An 18,532-nucleotide genomic window follows, 5' to 3' on the forward strand; every position below is an offset into this window, starting at 1 on the left:
GTCTGCCCTTGATCGATTTGTAGTCAGATGCTTTTACAGACAGTCATAACTCACAAAGACAACAACCAATGTCATGTCATCAATCGTGATGTTTTCGAACCCCATTTTTTTCTCTCTCACATGAGAAAAAGATGACTTCTCTGAATGAAATGTTGCTCATCTTAACGTTATTCACAGCTGCCTGCTGTTTTCAAATTAGTTTTCATTATATTGTGATGGACCAGGACTTCCCCCTCAGGACACTCTAATCCATCATATCACTCTGTCTGCGACACCACTGTCCTTTCCTCTTTTTCCCACATTGCGATTCTTGGACTTGTGAAAACAACATGGTCACTTTTGTGGGCGTGATAAACAGCAATCGCAACCAGGTAAGGGACAGAGAAGCAACATTCATTTTCATGAGGATATCTTTACAGTGTCATAACCGCTGACTCCGCCATAGCGTGGTTCAGCCATATGACTGAAGATGAGGAGTGGAGGCTGCGAGAGAGGAGAACAGCTAAATTAGCTAGCTTCTAGATACGCGGGGCGAAAACAATTACCGTCAACGTCCACATCCTTTTGCAGTAATCACGATGATGATAAGCAGCTGTTCCAGTCAACCTCCACCTCCTCCTTAAATTCAGGTACAACATCCATTCCATTCCAATTTCTGTGGCAAAAGAAAAAACAAACATATTTATTTGATACTATTGTATATATAAAGTCAAATCACGATACTAAAGTCATTTAAAGTCATTGCTAATTGTTTATAATTTGTATTTGACTAAAAATAACACACTTTACATACCCACAACATACATTCAGACTGTTAGGAATAAACATGTTGCAACAAGCGTTGGGTCTCGATGCATCACAAAATCAGGTGTAACGTAGCATATAATCATTACATTGCGTAAAAATGGCAATGTACATTTGTATTATTTGCGAATGTGGGTCATTATGGTGGTGCATATCACAACAAAGACAGGTCTTATGTGAGGGAAACCCAGCAGGACAGGGTCTGACTTGCTAAGCCTGGAGGGCTTTTTGGGGATGAGTCACTATTTCATTACCAGCCATCAGCGTTAGGTTCTATTTACTGAATGCACTGTTCAAATGCAACGCCTTTACATTCCTTGCACGCATTCAATATTCAACCTAAATACACTGGGAAATATCACACAGTGCCTTATTGGGTTTTCAGTGCAATAAGACTGAAAATCATCTGGCTTGTTTGTGCGTTTGTGTGACAAAGAGAATAGAGTGTCTTACAAGAAAGCAGTGGTGGTGGGGGGGAAGGGGCACATTGCCATGCGCAGTGGGCTGCGTGTGTGTCTGCGTGAGGGTCATTCTACTGTCCCGTACATTAAGCTAAGTGCTCCTCGGCTCTCCAGAAGTAGTAAATGGAGTCTCATGGCTTGAGGGAGGGTTTTGTCTCCCAACTCTGAATCAAAAGCTGCGAGTGTCCCAGGCCCTAGGTCACTGAATCTGCGAATCATCCAAATTCAGGAAATAAAGATAGATGCCTCTTTTTTCCTTTTCTTTTACAAGTGTATGTGCATGCGCCCTTGTGGGCTTTTGTGTTTTCCGCTGTGTGTCTTGTGCACATCATACGCAATCATTTACTGATCCCTTCTGCGTCTTTTGTGGTGAGCATAATGAATGGTTTGGAAGCCTTGGCTCAAGCAAATGCACATATAGGAAGTATCACAATTCACAGTGAATCATTTCATAAATGTTGCAAGTTTAAGATATAGTGATTTTTCAGTCGATAGTTTCTCTCTCAGGAAAGTAGGTCCTGCTGTCAAGGCTGTATGTCTTCGTGCTTGCATCACCTCATTGCTCCCCCCCCCTTTCCCTCTTACTTTTTCTAGGAACTGCTTGCAGGTTTCAGGGGCATTACTATCTGACATAGCAGCCACAGCGGCAGCCACTGTCTCACACTTTATCTGAAGAGCCTACTTATCTCTTAGAGCCCGTGGTGGATTATGCAAGAATTACTAAAGGATTGTATAATCTTTTACAGCATCCAACAGGGGTATTTTCATTTTGTTATCGTGATTCTTTGTAACCCTCCAGAGAGAACGATGTCTGTGCTTGGTCAAATTTATGGTGTGTAAAAAGCAAGCTGTTGACATAACTAGAGAGACAGATGTGTTTTTTGTAAAATTCTGGAGCTCACTAGCGGTGGTCTGTCAGTTTTCCCTACTGATCTTTGAGTCGTCATACCAACATTCACCTGTGGCTCCTATTAAACATGCATAAATTTGAACATTATACCCTGCTGCCATTACTGACTAATCCATTTAAACCTTCTTATCCAGAGTGACAGAGTGAGAACCTGGGCTTTCCCTGGGATTCAACCAATGTTCCATGTATCAATCTTATTCAGCGCCAGAGAGGGAAAGCAAAATGATCTTGCATGGTTACAACCACTGGTTGTCCAGATTTTTTGTGTTCTGTTCTTATCCAGGTCCTAACAACATGAGAGATTGAGCTGCAACTGTATTATCTGCTAAATGACTGACGATAATAATTTTCACACAACAAATCAGGTTATATGACAACTGTTTTTCACAGATGAGCCCACATTCACCTTTGTTTTGACATCTTTTTAAATTCAACGCAAAGCAAAAACTGCCATGGTTTGGATTGCCAACCTTTATTTTGCTGATATATTTGTTTTTGTCACGGAATGAAATTATTTGGTTCATGTTGTCCCATGTTGTGCAAAATTGACGTTACCGGTGTTTTCTATTAGTCACATGTCTCTAGCCTGTCAGATAAACTGCCCAGAATTGACAAAAACAGTATTTTTTTTGCCTACTCCACAAGCAAGTAATTACTAAAGCATAATCCTGAAAGTCAGCACTCTGTGATACAGTAGGAGGCACTGACACCTCACTGAAGTCAGGCGTCCAGTCTACCTTGCATATGTCGAAGATACAACAAAGCATATGGTTTAGCAGGAAGCTAAAGGGAAGTAATATCGTGAGACACTGTGGAAAGAGGGGAAATAATGCTGTCTTCTGGAGACCCATGGTTTTTTTTTTTTTTCAACAATCATCATGTGAGGGTGATTCCCAAGTCCCAACAGATCCGAAACTGGCTCTGTTCTCAGGACCTTAGAATTCACATCTACAACGGTGAAGCATTTATGTAATGCTGCTTTTTTTTTTTTTTTTTTTGCGTCTTTATAACGTGTTCAATTTACAGCGTTCAACTTTTATTCACAATTCCACTAATTCATTGGAGTGTTGTCCCCTCTCAAAAAAACAAAACAAAAAAACAAAACAAAACGCAGGCGAAGTACTCAGGTGTCGGTCAGCACCACGGACAGAGGATGGGGCGGAGGGTGGGGAGGGGGTGGGGCTTCGCAGTGGACGCCGCAAATCACGGCGGGCTGCCTGTCACACGGGTGAAAAAGCGGTTCTTCTTTCACGGCGCAAGCGAGCCAACAGTAGAAAGGCGGCTTTGGTTTAACGAAGAGACCAACGTTGTCGCACTTCTTGACTCAAAAACACAGCGGCAAATGCTCGCTAGAGAACTTTTAAACAAAAATCACACACACACGTACACACACACACACACACACACACACACACACACACACACACACACACACACACGCACAGACGAAACCATGCACCGCATGCATGTCACACAGAGTGGAAGGCAGCGAGTGGTGGGTGCCTGCGTGTTTGGCACTCATCCGCGCGCGTCATCCAGTCACCTAACCAGATTGTTCCGTCAGCCGGAAATATCCGCATCACTCAATGGAGTATAATTATTGATTACCTCCCCCCCTCTGCTCCCTCCACCACCGACTCCACCACCTCTCCACCCTCCTCCCCACTACACACGCACTCCCTTCCCCCTCCCGCCTCCTCCCACAGTGTCTCTCTCACGCGCTCTCCTCTTTCCTGAAGTACTGCAGCCGGGGGGAGGACCGCATTGGAAACACAAAAACACCGCTGTGCGCTCTGATGCAAGGGGGGGAAAAAAACACAGAAAAAAAAAAAAACAACCGCACCCCAGGTTAACAAAATTTCGCTCTTCCCATCACAGAAGAATTCCAACGACATGGGTTGCCGTCCACTCTTCTCGCCATAAATGACGGTAAGAAGCAGCGGTTACTTTTCCTCCCCCTCCCCGACAAACGTGCTGACTGTGCAACGAATCCGAGTTAGGAAACCCCAGTCTCGGCCAAGAAAGTGCTCAGTGACGAGTCGCGTTGAAAGTCTGGTATTGTGTCGACCTGTTCACACAAAAAGAGGATTCGGGCTAGAAAACGCGGGGACGCTGTTTATTGACAGGCTTGATTGTGGTTTTGGAATAGTTGCAGTGCTTTGTGCATATGTGAATTTTTCTTATGGTTGCACCGAGACCCCGTGCCCTCGAATGCAGAAGAGGGAATTAGTCGTGAATATTTACAAAATACAAAGTAAGTGCCTCATGTGATTAGGAATGTGGTGAAATACCCCATTTCTATTGCATTCTGGATTTAGTTTTTATTCAGTAACTACAGGTGACTTCTTTGGATATAGACATTTTATCCTCATCAGAAAAAAAAAAAAAAAAAAAAAAACTCAGCCAGCTCTTTCAGAAGATTATTAGAGTATTTCTGGGCTGTGTAGTTACTAAAGATAAGTGGCTAGCTTTTATAATTTCAAGAAAATCCACAATTCATCAAGTATTATTCTCAAACTAATATTCTCTGTACCGAAGCAGTCCTTTGAGTTGTATTCTGCGCATTGTGCATGCTGTAGTGCCACGGAGGCACCTGCCCCGGGGTAAAGCACTCTGCACTGCCGCCTAAAAGAGGAGAGGATGCGGGAGCAGGCTACTGACTCATCCATGAATTGCACCTCGAGAGGCAGTGAGCGATTGACAGGCGCACAGTCGCTGAACTGGAAATCCGTGGCAAAGCGCTTTGTTTGCACTTGGAGGGCTGCTGTACGAGTCCTGCTGGCTGAACACCAAAGGTGTGCAATGCTGGGAGAAAAAAAAAAAAAAAAAAAAGCATTTGATGGGGTTAAGTGATTGCAGCATTGATTTAATCATGATGTGGTTTGTTTTTTCCCTGTTGGGTTAACCTGGATTACTCTTGCAATGTACTCTTAAAGAACCCTTATTTTATTCAATAACAACTTTCTCTATGCTTGCATCGTACTACAGTTTTTTTTTTTGCAAATAGCTCCACAAAAGCTTTTTTTTTTAAAGTCCCATTCTCTGTTTCAAATGAAAGAGAGAAGAAACAAAGCCTTCATTTCTGTCATTATAAAGCAGATACGAGAGCATCACAAAGAATTCTCGACATATTTTGTCATCTCAGCACAGCTACGTGGGGAAGTAGTGAATTGGCAGAGCTGTCTCATTGCTGTGTCATCCTCACATTTAAATAAGAGCCCAACTTTGACTGGGACAGCCCGTTTTTCGGTGGCTAGTTGTCACAACTTTTTTTTTTTTTTTTTTTTTTTTAATTTCGAGTGTAACCAGCTCATGATCGTCGTGTGAAATAGAGCCGAGAAATCGAGAAATCGTAAAACAGAAAACACAAGCGTAAGTGACAGATCAGAGTCGCTGCATCATTGGCCTATAAAGAGTGGACTCTGCAGTGGGGGTGGGGACATGGCGTTTTTCGTATCCATTAGCACAGCGTTGTCATTAGTACGGACTCGTCAAATGAAGAGCTTTCCCCTCATGTGATTCCAATGAAAGGATTCATTTTAAATTTCAAACATTACACATTTAAAATAGTGCTAAATAGTGCTTCCTGTCTCAATATCCACATTATTTCCATCTTCTTAAAAGACGTATATGATATGGATATGACACTCCATCCAGCACGCATTCAGGTTTTCAGATTCTTAAATTAGTTAAATATTAACATCATCAGAGGGGAATCCCATTTTTGTTCACTCTGTCTCGACGCTCTTTCGCCCTGCCTCCGTTTCTTATGTAATTAATTTTTCTTGCCATACCCAGACCTCTCCACCTCTCGTCCTCTCTCTGTCCCTCCACGAAGTCAGTAATGGCATCAGTGTTGGATGAAATCTCCTAACTCAAGAGCGTCCTGGGCTGGCTGCTCTTCTGCCTTCCAGATGAGGTCACGGCTCACCGTTTTTGATGGGATTACATGCGGCTCTGTCCACTTAGAGATTGGACCTGCTCCCTCTGATGCTAATAGAAGAAACCCGCAGTCAAGACGCCGCGCGTGTCTTTGAAATGGCAGTGACAGTGACAAGTGGAACCTGACAGAGGAGGGAGACATTTGTGCTTCGTATAGGCCGTAAAGAGACGTTGATGGGGGATGTGCACTGGACATGAGTGCGAACACGAGCAGAAAACTTCCCCTTCTTTTTGGACTGCTTTAGGGAAATTACTGGGCCGTGTTTATTGTAATTTTTTTTTATTGCTTCATCAATAGTGAATTATTAATAATTTATCTGAAAAGCCTTTAGTATATTGTTAATGTTTTACTGCAAAGCACCATGCAGCCATAAAAGTCACTATTGACTTTCCTTCAAGTTCTGATGAAAAAAATGATGGAGTTTGTCCTCACCAGCTGTCATGAATTCTTTTACACTACTTATTTACCAACCAACATACTAATCCAACTCCTTTTGAACGGAAGGCAACAATAACTGGAAATAAGTTGCATTTGTGATCTATGTTGTTTGGTGTGTTCTGTCACATTTCACTTATTCTTAGTGTCTTTGAGGCACTGCCAAAGGGGAGTGGGTAAAATATTACCCTCTTCAAGTTATGGTGCCAAAATAGAATTTGATCAATTTTCCAAATTGCACCTTGAAATTGCATCAGTTGTTCAAAGGCTTGTGCAGGGCTGAAGGAAGGAAGAGGTATTATTTATTATAGAGACTGGAGCAACACACTGGTTACAGAAAGGTTTTGATTTCTAATTTTGGAAGATGGTTTAATTTTGGACAGTGCAGCTTCTTCTGAGAGGGTTGAGTGTATTTCCGCATTATCAGAAGAAATGCAGATAAAAATGCAGCTCATGTCATTTATAAAACACTACATACTTGAAGATGATAGAGTGCAATTATGTACTCCCACTAGAGAGTGCTTTATCTTTTTATAATAGAACATATCTATGTTTTAAATACACCCAAATTCTGAAAGGGCTGGTTTTGACTATTACGAACCAGATGCACGATGGGAAAAATGGGCTGAGGTACCACGCAACAAAACATAACAAACAGTCAGTAAAACACAGATGAGTTTGTCCAGGGCTGCATGGTGCTACCTACTTTACTGTCCATGAATGTTCCCTTTGCGGGAGCTGTCTGTGCTGTCGGGGTCTTGACAGCTGCGGTCAGGTGGGGTTGGTCGTTTGTTTGCTTGAGTGTCCTCGGAGCTTCATCACCACTGACAGGGGGCCTCACAATACACTCCATTGATTCCCTGACAGGCAGGATCATCTCTTCTTGACGTGATGGGCACGTGTGCACGCTTGCTTTTAAGCAAAAATGATAGGATGACAGCTGTGATTGACCTGATCTGGAAACAGTAAGGTCGTCGAAAACTGCTGGTGTCCGACATGTCAAGACTCCACTCATCCAGGGATTCATTTCGTATTCGACTAATGTTAAGTTTAAAAAATGACAAGAAGATATTATATAATCTGTGTTCAAAAACAAAGAATACAAATCCTGTAATCCTTTAAGGAGGAAAAATGCAAAAACCATCAAACTGGTCACACCATGACCTCGAGGGGTCAGCCAGTACAATTGGACAAGAGAAACAAAGGTCATCTTTAGGCACCATGGGTGTCAATGGAGGTGTTAAAAATGTATCACTCGTGTGCAAAACACATAAGAAGTCGCTGATAAGAAGTCGCTAGATGAACCAAAAGGGATTAGCAGAGTCACCTTGAATCAGCAGTGTCGTTTTGCCCAGTAAAATTGCATTATGGGAGCAGGAGCTGGCCCTGTGATTTGTGTCCTCCTGACAAGGCTTCAGCGTTCATTAAAGGCTGTCGTGAGCAGCTCAGACACACAGGAACCACACACACACACACACACACACACACACACACACACACACACACGCAGGCACACGCAGGCACACTCACACACACACACACACACACACACACACACACACACACACACACACACACACACACACACACACGCAGGCACACTCACACTCACACACACACTGGACAGCTCTGACCACACACACACACACACACACTCTCACACACAAACACACACCCTGGACAGTGCCAGGCCATCTCCACCCTTTACCAGAAATGAGCACGTACAACAAGATCCCTTTATTTGAATTCAAAAGAAAGCGCTCAGTTTTCTAAAAACTAGTGTTTGTACCAATTTGCAATGAAAAACCATTGATTAGATAAGCCAGAGAAGGCCTGTGGCGACAGTGTGATGATAAGGTGTGATTCACAGTTTGCACTCTGGTGTGAAATCGTGTTTTATAGTGTGCACTTCTCTGCCGAGGTATCCCCTCCCACGAACGGCACTGGACAGGATTGGAAAGGGCTTCCCCATCCATTTGGACACGCTTAGACACCCACACACAGACCCACGCACGCACGTGTGCAGACACACGTCTTTGTGAGGTCATGCTATGACCTCGGTTCTACCCATTCTTTTGCACAGCCTACGCCAAGCCCTTAAAATAATCCTAAACTTACCCACAACAGGATTTAACCAGCGTCAACCCAAGCCTCAATTTCATTGCAGGAGAAAGCAGGTATATAAGATAGATGAATAAATGCTCAAAACAGTCTGTGGTTTTCTCTCTGGTTTTTACGTAGAGTAATCACCAAAAGCGTCAGGTGACGCACCAAAAAGCTGTTGTGCACTGTGTTATTTTGCGCACTGCAACCACTTGTCCTTCTCGTCTCCTTCCCTTGCACCGATTAAATATGACAGTGCTGTTCTGGTTGAATCGTCACTTCCATTAAAACGAACCAGCTCTTTATTGGGGGCAAATTGATTTTTGGCGGAGTCTCGTTTTATTAGCTTCTGTTTCACTGAGTGGATCGTGAGTCAGCAGATTCGGCATCACTGTTAACAAAAAAAAAAACCTTGTCCCTTCCAAACTGAATTCCCATTCACAAAACACAGAGAAGGAAGAGCGTCTGTGAGCACCATGCATTGTTTTTTGTGCCAGAGCTTTTAAATGTACAACCCTCCAAACGGTTAAGGGCCGAGAGAGAAATGTCAGGAAATATGAAAGAGCTTGTTCGCTGTCAGTGTAGTGTCACCTGTTAGTCTGGAATGGCCTCAGTTCCAGGCGCTGTGTAATGAACATCTCCTCCTCTTTGTCTCTTTCCTCTGTGATCTCTCTCCCCTTTCTTTCCTTCCTCCTCTTTGTTTTGTCTGCCCTTTTATTTTTTTCAATTCCATCCCCTTCCTCCACCTCTCTCACAGCCCGGCCGATGATTACCACCGCCATTGCGGTCTCTCTCCTGCGGTGACTGTGAACTCAAGAGCTTTCTACCCACAAGACCCATTCCAAGGTCCATCCTCCGACCTCCCAACTGCCTCTCACTATCATCTGGACACCACCCTCCCCCCACTACCCTGCCTTGAAGACCTGCAGGTGGAGACAGAATGGAGGACACTTACAATAACAGGACTTCCCTGGTCAAGGGGGCCAAGGGCGTGGTCAAGGAAGCCAAGCGGCACGCTACCAAGAAAGTCAACAAGGTGGTGGACCGCGCCTCGGATGAATACTCATCCCATCGCAGCTACAGCCGCTTCCAGGACGAGGAGGAAGAAGATGAAGAGTTCTACCGCAACCCGCCGAGGCAGGGCGAAGACTACAATGACAACGAGGAGGGCTCCAGCGACGCCACCGAGGGCCACGACGACGAGGACGAGATCTACGAGGGCGAGTATCAGGGGATCCCTGGGGACGGGAAGCACAAGGAAGCCCAGGTGGGGCTGGGTCCCCTGGTGTCGGACGCCACCAAGCACCGCAAGGTGCTGGAGGAGGAGCGGCAGGCCGATGAGGAGGAGCTGGCCCAGCAGTACGAGCTGATCCTCCAGGAGTGTGGCCACGGGAGGTTCCAATGGCAGCTCTTCCTGGTGCTCGGTCTGGCGCTCATGTCAGACGGGGTGGAAGTGTTCGTGGTGGGCTTTGTGCTGCCCAGCGCGGAGACGGACATGTGCGTGCCCGACTCCAGCTCGGGATGGCTCGGTAAGAGATGCTGTGTGTGTGTGTGTGTGTGTGTGTGTGTGTGTGTGTTTGATTGGTGGAGCGCCTGTGCATGTGCTTCCAGGAACATTAATGAGGATTTTGATGGATGACAGCTCTCATTTATTTATTTGTTTTTGATCTAGTAGACTATAAACTGCCGTAGTTTTAAAACAGTCCGTATTGCATTCTTGCAAATGTAGAATCGATTTAGTAGAATTTGAATAATACACCACTTCTAAACACGACTCGTGAAATCCCAAACATCTGGTATCCTCTCGCAACGTTTTTTTGTTTATTTGAAATCAGTCCATAACAAATTATCAACTGTGCAGAGCATAAAGACTGAACGACTCTACAGTAGTTACCCCACTGTGCTTCTGAAACGTTTCATATATCCAGTCTACATCTTTCCTTACTCTGCATTTAGGGATGAAGCATTTTGAAAGTGTCATGGTTGATGTTGCCAGTTTTGCTTGGCAGATTTTTTTCACAAACAGATGATCTGCTGGCTCCCACTACTACTGGTCCAACAAAGAGAAACTATCCAGTGAGCAGCAGTTTTGTGGAGGAAAAAGCCTTGCTGATATCAGGGGGTCAGAGGTCCTTCATTTGAAATGATGGTGATGCTCCCGTTGTGGTTTGCCCACCTGGACTTTGACATTAATTTACAACGCACCTGCTTTCACATGAGCCACTTTGGCTGAGCTCGGTGGGTTCACGCAGGTGTTTTCAATGACTCCAATCAAGCTCCCAGTCCGTTCTACTTAAAGAGTTTGAATGCTGCTCTTGTGCCAAAGGTCTGACAAACAGTTCCACTCGATGAGCTTGTAGCAGCAGCACAAATGTGCATTTTGAATCCTCTATTACAACAATATATGCACACTTTTGTTGTGCACCTACAGAGTGCCTAAAGGTGCCTCTTTTTGTGCGTTCCACTCGCACATCCTGCTTGTGTTTCCTGTGGATGAGGTGTTTCCTCTTTTCTGGCCTCCGTGTCAAGATTATAGACAGGGGTTGAGTATTCCCTGTGTGCTCTGCGTGTCGAGAAAGAGTCCCTGCAGTTTCAGTGGCTGCAGGTGTGTAATCCATCACAGCAGAGTTGTGTACAGGGGGCTGACTCACTGTGTCAGTAAGAGTGGCAAGGACATTACTCAGGCACACAGACTGTAAATGGGGAGTGCAACAGTTAGAAATGATATCTGGCAAGCGACAATCTGGGTAAAATGGGCACAAGAGTGTGTGTTTATGGGTTCTTTTTGTTCAAGGGTAAAAAGTGATGATTTTGAGTTTCAATGGCCTCATTTAGTTATCTAGCACAGCAAGCATCACATTATTCTTGAATTGAAGAGGCCACAAGAAACATTTGGAATGTGGGGGCCCTTCTAAGAAATGAGAGAAGAGAGGAAATCTTCTGTGTTTCACATTTATTTACTATATTAGAACACCGGTTATTTTTCTGCCAGTTTAACCAGGGGGCCCAACAGTCCAAGACTTTCTGTTTACACAGGGCGTGACATCATCTGCGCATCACCACGCTGCGGCGAGTGGTGCTGCACTGCGGCATTTCACTAAACTCTTGCCAAAGCCACTCAGTAATAAAGTAGAAACACCTTTTCCAATGGCAAAAGCCCTCAGTGCCTTTCCTGCAACGTTCACTTCACTATAGTGTCTTCAGCTTCAACTTGGATGCTCAGTTGCGTCCTTGGGTTTCTTCTCATACTCGTTATGTACTGGGCAATTATCAAGTGATCCAATTTTAAACACATTGCCGACCACAGACACACAGACAAAAAAAAATAATATCAAATTCAGAGCGTAGAACATTATACTGCACCTGTTTGTCCATGCACACAAAAGCTCACTGACCAAACCTGACTTTCGCAGAGGATAGTCAACTTTTTCAGCTGGCCGGCTGTGTTGCACTATGTAAATTTAAATGTAAACGAAATGATTGAAAATATTAAGGCGAACAGATGCTGTCAAAAGCAAGACTGTAAAAGTACTTGACATCTGGTTGCTGCTCCGTCCCAGAATCCTTTTTCTCACTGGCTATTGTGGGACTTCTGTCAAAGCCTGAGTGGTGAAAATCAAATATGTTGCGCATTTGTAATTTGGAGGGTCAAACTTGTTGGTGGCTAGTAGAAAAACCTTGACTGTGGCTAAATTATTCCTAATTAATTTAGAACAAGTTAATGGTTTCTGTGTCTTTCTATGTGGCCCTGCGATGAACTGGCGACTTGTCCAGGGTGTAGCCCTGCCTTCGCCCAATGACAGCTGAGATAGGGTCCAGTGAAGCGTGCAGGAGAATTAACTGTTAACTAAACTATACTTAGCAGAAGGCGTCAGAATTTAAATTATTAAAGTCATTAAAATCCAGCTGCTGTAAAAGCAAAGAAAATATGTTTACAGAGTTGCACTGAATACTGTTGGAATGTTTTCGTACTGGGAGGACAAACACTAGAGTTTATGTGTTATTACAACAAGATAAAGAAAGATAAAGATAAAATAGCCGGTCGTTATTCCTGTCACATCCTCACATATGTTTTGCACGATGCACCTTCACTTTTCTGTCTCTTTTCACGCATCCATGTAAACTCTCTCCTGCCTCTGTAGTGGAAGTCCTGCGGGCGTTCATGCTCTACGCTCCGCTTCCTCTTGTTCGTGACTCCATCCCTCGCCGCTCTCCCTCCATTCTGTGTGTGCCTCTCATTTCTTTAGCCATCCTCTCCCATTCTCCTCTCCTTTCTTCTGCTGATTGCCCCGAGGTCCCTCCCTGTTAAGGTGAACATGATTGGTGCATATGTGAGCGCGTGCGTCGCCGTGCACGCACATCTGGGCACAGCCTTCATGATTGCTGTGACCTTGTTGATATCCATTTTGAGTTTTCCACAGTGATTGCACTTAATTACAGTAAACAAATAAGGTGAAGTGATGTTTTACAGGCGCTGTGGCAATAATTGAACCTTTAGCGCACCTGGTTAAAAATTACACAAGCCACTTTTATCTGGGATAAAATTTAATGTGCCTTCTTTTCTGTGTATTTCGTGGCAGTTTTGGACAATGGCACTTGACAATTGGTGACAGCTATTTGTGATTTGAAAAATCTGCTGGTGGACACAAGGGAGAGATTTCAATAAAAACCACAGTTTCTTAGTTTGCCCATGTTCAGAGGTGGCAACAGAATTCACATTCTCTACTGAAGTAAAAGTACAGATACGATTAGTTCCTTCGTCAAGTTTCACTGAGTAACCAGGCAGATGTCAAGCTTGTGCAGTGTACCAAAGTGGCAAATGAAGCAAAAAGTGTCGGCGATCTGATCGTCAAAGCAACCAGAAAGGATATATTACCATTGGATCACATGGAGAATAACTTGTAAACAATAACATTGAGATTAATGATGTTCTGAGTTGGAGATAAGATTAAAACCTTATGCAACATCTCTGGATGTAGTTAGGACACTGGCTATACTGACTGTTAATGGTCATTGCATCAGAGCGTATAAAGGAAACTAAAACCATTAAATTTAAATCAAGTGGTTCCAGATTCAAGAGTAATAGTAAGTGCTTTAAGAAAATTGGACTGTAGCGCATCTATGGACACTTTAACTGATTCTACTGGTTTTTTCCAGATGGGGTGTCTTTTTTGATACTTAACCAATTTTTTTTGAAATTGGAAATAGAATTTTGCGTTCTTCAAACATCCATGGTTTTCAATATAGCCATGGAGCTAGTTTCACCTGAGTTGCACTCCCATCACGGTTGCATTGCACAGCTCCGTTAACTGCATCAGTGTCAGAGACAGAGGCGAGCTGGGCCGACTGAGCCCGCTGCCTAATGGAACAATGCAGAGTGAAGCTCAGAGGACTCTGAAGAAGACGGATTACCGAAAAAGGCAGATCGCATTACTGAACTCTGTCATATTCCAATTTTACATGGGTTTAAGAATGAGGCGTCACTATTAAGGTTGGAGGTGAAATGCTGTCAAGCTATGTGGACAAACTGCCAGGCACAGTGTGTGTGTGTGTGTGTGTGTGTGAGGATGGCAGGTGGTGGAGTGAAGTTGGTTGTGGTGACAGAGCCGCTAGTTAAAGGCTAAGCCATCATCGGCAGACACAACAAACAATGGGAACGCATCACCCTATCATCACTTCATTTGCCCTTCCGACCGGATCAACTCAGCTCCTCTCATTTTCATCTAGCTTCCTCTTCCACGCTCGACCACCTCAGTGGCCTCTTTTTCACCCCATGACTCAATCTCTCGTCTCTTCCACCAGCCCTTTTACAATTTATTTTTTTTTTGTTACTCTGGATTCTGCCTGTCCCGGCTTCACTTCCTGTCTTGTCTCTCGCTCGATCTCTACAGTAGCCCGCTTCCTCCTCTCACCATTGTTTTCGCCATGTCTGAGGGAGCCAGCTGGCAGCCTGTGTGGGTCTGCGTGGAGCTTGGGCGGTTGAGCATGGCTGAACTGCGGTAACATCGCGGCGTCACTGCAGAAGAACACACAAGTCGAGTAGCAGGGCTCCACAACGCGTGAGGGAGACACACACAGACACGCCCGTTCTTTCATGTGTGTGTTAGAGAGAAAGCTGGACATGTGAGACTGAATGAGGGCTGAATGTGTGCATGCTTGCCCGCATATATAGAGCAAACCTGCTGCCACCAGCAATATCTGCGGCACCAATGAGCACACCGTGTCGAACGGACTCCCTTATCAGGGTTCATGGCCTCGCTATATTTCATGCTTACTTATGAACACACTATAATAAAGATTGTGTCATTACTGACGCCGAGTGAGTCATTTTTAAATCCTGCACTCGCAGCCCTTACTGGGGTTACTTTCACATGGGTTTTATTGAAACCCTGCCCACACTTTTTATGGCTTAAAGATGACAAAAGGCTTCAATCTCTCTTTTTTTTCCTGCGGAGGTGGCAGCAGAAGGAGGCATGAATCCGATCAAACTGACACGATGTAGTACAAATGTGATTACACGGCGCTCTGTGTGCAAGGAGCTGATGACGGAGGAGCAAAGAGGGAACTAAGGCAAACAAACGAGCGGCGAGTGTGGAGCAGAGGGGAGAGGAATGGGGTGAAGAAAGGAGGATGGGGAGGGAAGGAAAAAAAAAAACTAGGACTAGGACTGGAAAGGATGTTAGCAATGAGAAAGAGAAGGAAGGGAGCAAGAGACCAGGAAGAGTCCTGATCATATCGCATGAACGATGATGATGAATACAAAACAACGTGGAGGTGGCTGCTGCTCCATGATGAGCGTCATGACGGTCGTAATGAATAAAAGGGTGACAGGTGTTTTGTGCGGCGCCGAAAACAGTTTGTGCCACGAGGAGCGAGAAGCATCAAAGCATGAAATCAGAGAAGAGGCTGTGATGCAGCTCAGCGCTCCCACGGCTCTCGGGGGGAGAGGGGGGGGGGGGGGCTCCTCGCCATGTGACAGGGCAGAAAACACCGAAGCAGGGCCTCCCCCATCTCCCCACGCCGCCCTCTCATCCGTTCACACAATCCTGCAATTACACCACACTCCTGATGAACCCTATGTCTCCTATGTCACCTCCACCCTCACCGCTTCTACGGCTGCTCATCACACGTTTCGCACTGCTGCTGTTTTTACACACTTGTATTTTCTGTTTGGTGTTCAGGTTCATTACAACACTGTTACACCAAATCCGATAAAACATTTCTTCTGATGGATCTCCAAATTAACGTTTGTATTTCATACTTCTGTGGCATCTATTCCAATAATATTGTGAACACACATTCTGCAAAACAGTGTTTGTTTTTTGTGGTTTGTGGATTTAGTACTTCTATAATAAGGCAGATGCTGGTCCAATAATTAAATTAGTCCTGGTAAAAGATTCTACTGTTTAGCTCCACAGAATCAATGACCGGCATCGCCGGATCTGTGAGGTTTCATCAATTACACAGTTTGTTTGAAGCTCTTGCGGTCCAGCCATATGTTCTCCAATATGGTCGACTAACTGACTGCAGCACGAGTATCAGTCAAATGAAAAACTGAGAGATCTTACGGTTGAGTTACCTTTTTTAATTTGCAGTGGATGACCAAGTGGAGAAGGTGGTTATTGTCTCCTGAGATCACAGGGGCTAATGACCGATTCCTGCAAATAGGACGAAAAAGGACCTGTGGGTTTTTGACAAAATTAAGTAAGTAAGTAAACAACTACCTAATGAATCAATGGACAGCATTTGAATGTGCTGCTTTATGTTAGTGTACGCTATCTATAATGGCATGACCATCCTTAACATAAAACCTGCCCTTGCACAGAACAGGAGTGCTTCAACAACACAGCTTCAAGGTTGGACGTGTTGTGCATTCTGAGGTGTTATTTTTTAGACCTTGGTTGTAACTAGAGGTTTTTTCTTTTTTTTGGCACCATTCTTTATAAAACCCAGACATGGTTGTGACGTTGTGCAAATCCCAGTGGATCAGCAGTTTTGTGAAATAGTCAGACCAAGCCCGTCTGGCACCAACTACCGTGACTGGTTCAGAGTCACTTAAATCCTTTCTCCCTCATTCTGATGATCACTTTGAACTTCTGCAAGTTGTCTTTGTCACGTCTACGTGTGTAAATGCACACCAGTTGCTGGCATGTGATTGGCCTTGCTAATCATTTTCACGATGTTGCATTGCCTTTGTGCTCAGCATTATTCTACCAGGAGATCCCTTTGCTGCTGTTCACACCTAGATTCAAAGATTGGAAACAACTTCTCAGAAGAGTTGGTTTTGCCACTGGGATAGTTTTTCCTCCAAGGTTTTGCTGCAGTGCAGTCATGGCCCGGGTATAGTCCAAACATTACAGGAAGTGGGATTGTATAACACACTGATTAGTCAGTGGTGGGAGACTCATTATCAAAAAGGGAAGAAATCTCTCCAGAGGCCAGCGATTCATTTGAAATACACGCTATAATTTTCGAAAATGACAGGTTAATGCCGGCAAAATCTGGATTGGTCTGTTGGTGATGACACACACCTCATAAGGTCTGGTGACGCCTGGGCTATTTTTAAATTTTATTACCCCTTAGTACGCCGGTCCTCCTTCTTTTCTTGGAACAGCACTTAAAACATCATGCCTGAAATATCGAGAAATGACTTAAACGTCAATAGATTGATGATGTCATTGACGCCCCATTTATTTTCGTTCTGTGCCTTTTAGAGGGATATTAGAGATTGCGGCACCAAACGCCTTCACTTTGTCAGAAGTACTTTTGGGAATTTAAAAATGCCCTGCACCACCTAACAGTTGCTGTTTGTGTGTAAAGTTGAAACCTGCTACAGAATGTGTGGGCCTCTGGTTGTTTAGACGCACAGATGACAATTAAATGGGAGGCCAGTGGGTGTTTGCCCAGAATGCTCACTATCTAGCATTTCCTTAATGAAGCAAATATGAACAGTTCATAGACTGAAGACCCCTGTTAAATTTCGAAGTGGATCTGTTGAAGCTTCAGGCGAGTATCTAGACAGCTGCCAAACATGACTGATTGCCTGGTTCTGACCCTCGCAGCGAGAGCGAGACAGATATCTGCTCACAGTAGAGGAGAGCGGACCTGACTGCAGACATCACAGAAGGAAAAGGCATTTTGCAATTGGAGTGCACAAATGATCTTACTATGAGATACTCTTTGTTTTGGCTTACTTTTAAGAACACAAGTAACACATGGAAACCAGGTGTCTGTATCTTTAAATATTACCGTTTGGATGTCAAAACGGTAATATATTTTATTAATGAAAGCAATCTCAGTATCACCCAAGACTCCTCCTGGCAATCTGTGCGAGAAATCGATGCTATTTTGTTGGGAGCATTGATCACATTTGTGATGGAACATGAAACTACTTCACCGTTTCCATCATCTCCTTATTGATCCTAGAACCATTTTAGACTTTTACACACTACAGTTACCCATCAGCGTCGGTGTAGTAATAATCAGCATTTTACAACATGGTCCATTAGCACGTGTGCGCCATGACTTCTAGAATTGGCAGACCCAAATGCAGAGTCAGACACAGAGAGACAGCTGAAGACTGTTTAATATCATAAACAAGCTCAGGGAAGGCAAGGTGGCTGGGGGCTTAGCAGGGCTGAATGCAGGTCAGTGGGCAGTACGGTTGGCTTGCAAGTGAAATATGATGACGGAGGAGGAACCGATTAGCCCAAAAATGCACAAGGCAGAATAAAAAAAAACACCAAAAAACCCCAAACCCTAAATCCATAAGAAAGCTGACTCAGAGTGTCTACCAATATTAGGGAGACTAACAATGTGGCGCTGAAGAGCCAGCCAGGTTCAAAAACTGGGAGGCTTGATTAGTTAATGGCAGAC

General features: G+C 44.3%; 1 protein-coding gene across 1 annotated transcript in view; it reads left to right on the plus strand.

Moving 5' to 3' along the window:
• The first annotated feature begins 3,762 nt into the window (after positions 1-3,762).
• The window catches only part of sv2ca (synaptic vesicle glycoprotein 2Ca), a 28,307-nt gene continuing 13,537 nt past the window's right edge, over positions 3,763-18,532 (plus strand). Inside the window, exons 1-2 of the mRNA XM_076015148.1 lie at positions 3,763-4,104; positions 9,414-10,185. Of these exons, the coding sequence (XP_075871263.1) occupies positions 9,597-10,185 (589 nt within the window). The 5' untranslated portion in view covers positions 3,763-4,104; positions 9,414-9,596. The remainder of the gene's footprint in view (positions 4,105-9,413; positions 10,186-18,532) is intronic.

This window comes from Nelusetta ayraudi, unplaced genomic scaffold, assembly GCF_046127955.1.
Source record: "Nelusetta ayraudi isolate G7.1 ecotype Tasmania unplaced genomic scaffold, CSIRO-AGI_Nayr_v1 ptg000181l, whole genome shotgun sequence".
Lineage (NCBI taxonomy): Eukaryota > Metazoa > Chordata > Actinopteri > Tetraodontiformes > Monacanthidae > Nelusetta > Nelusetta ayraudi.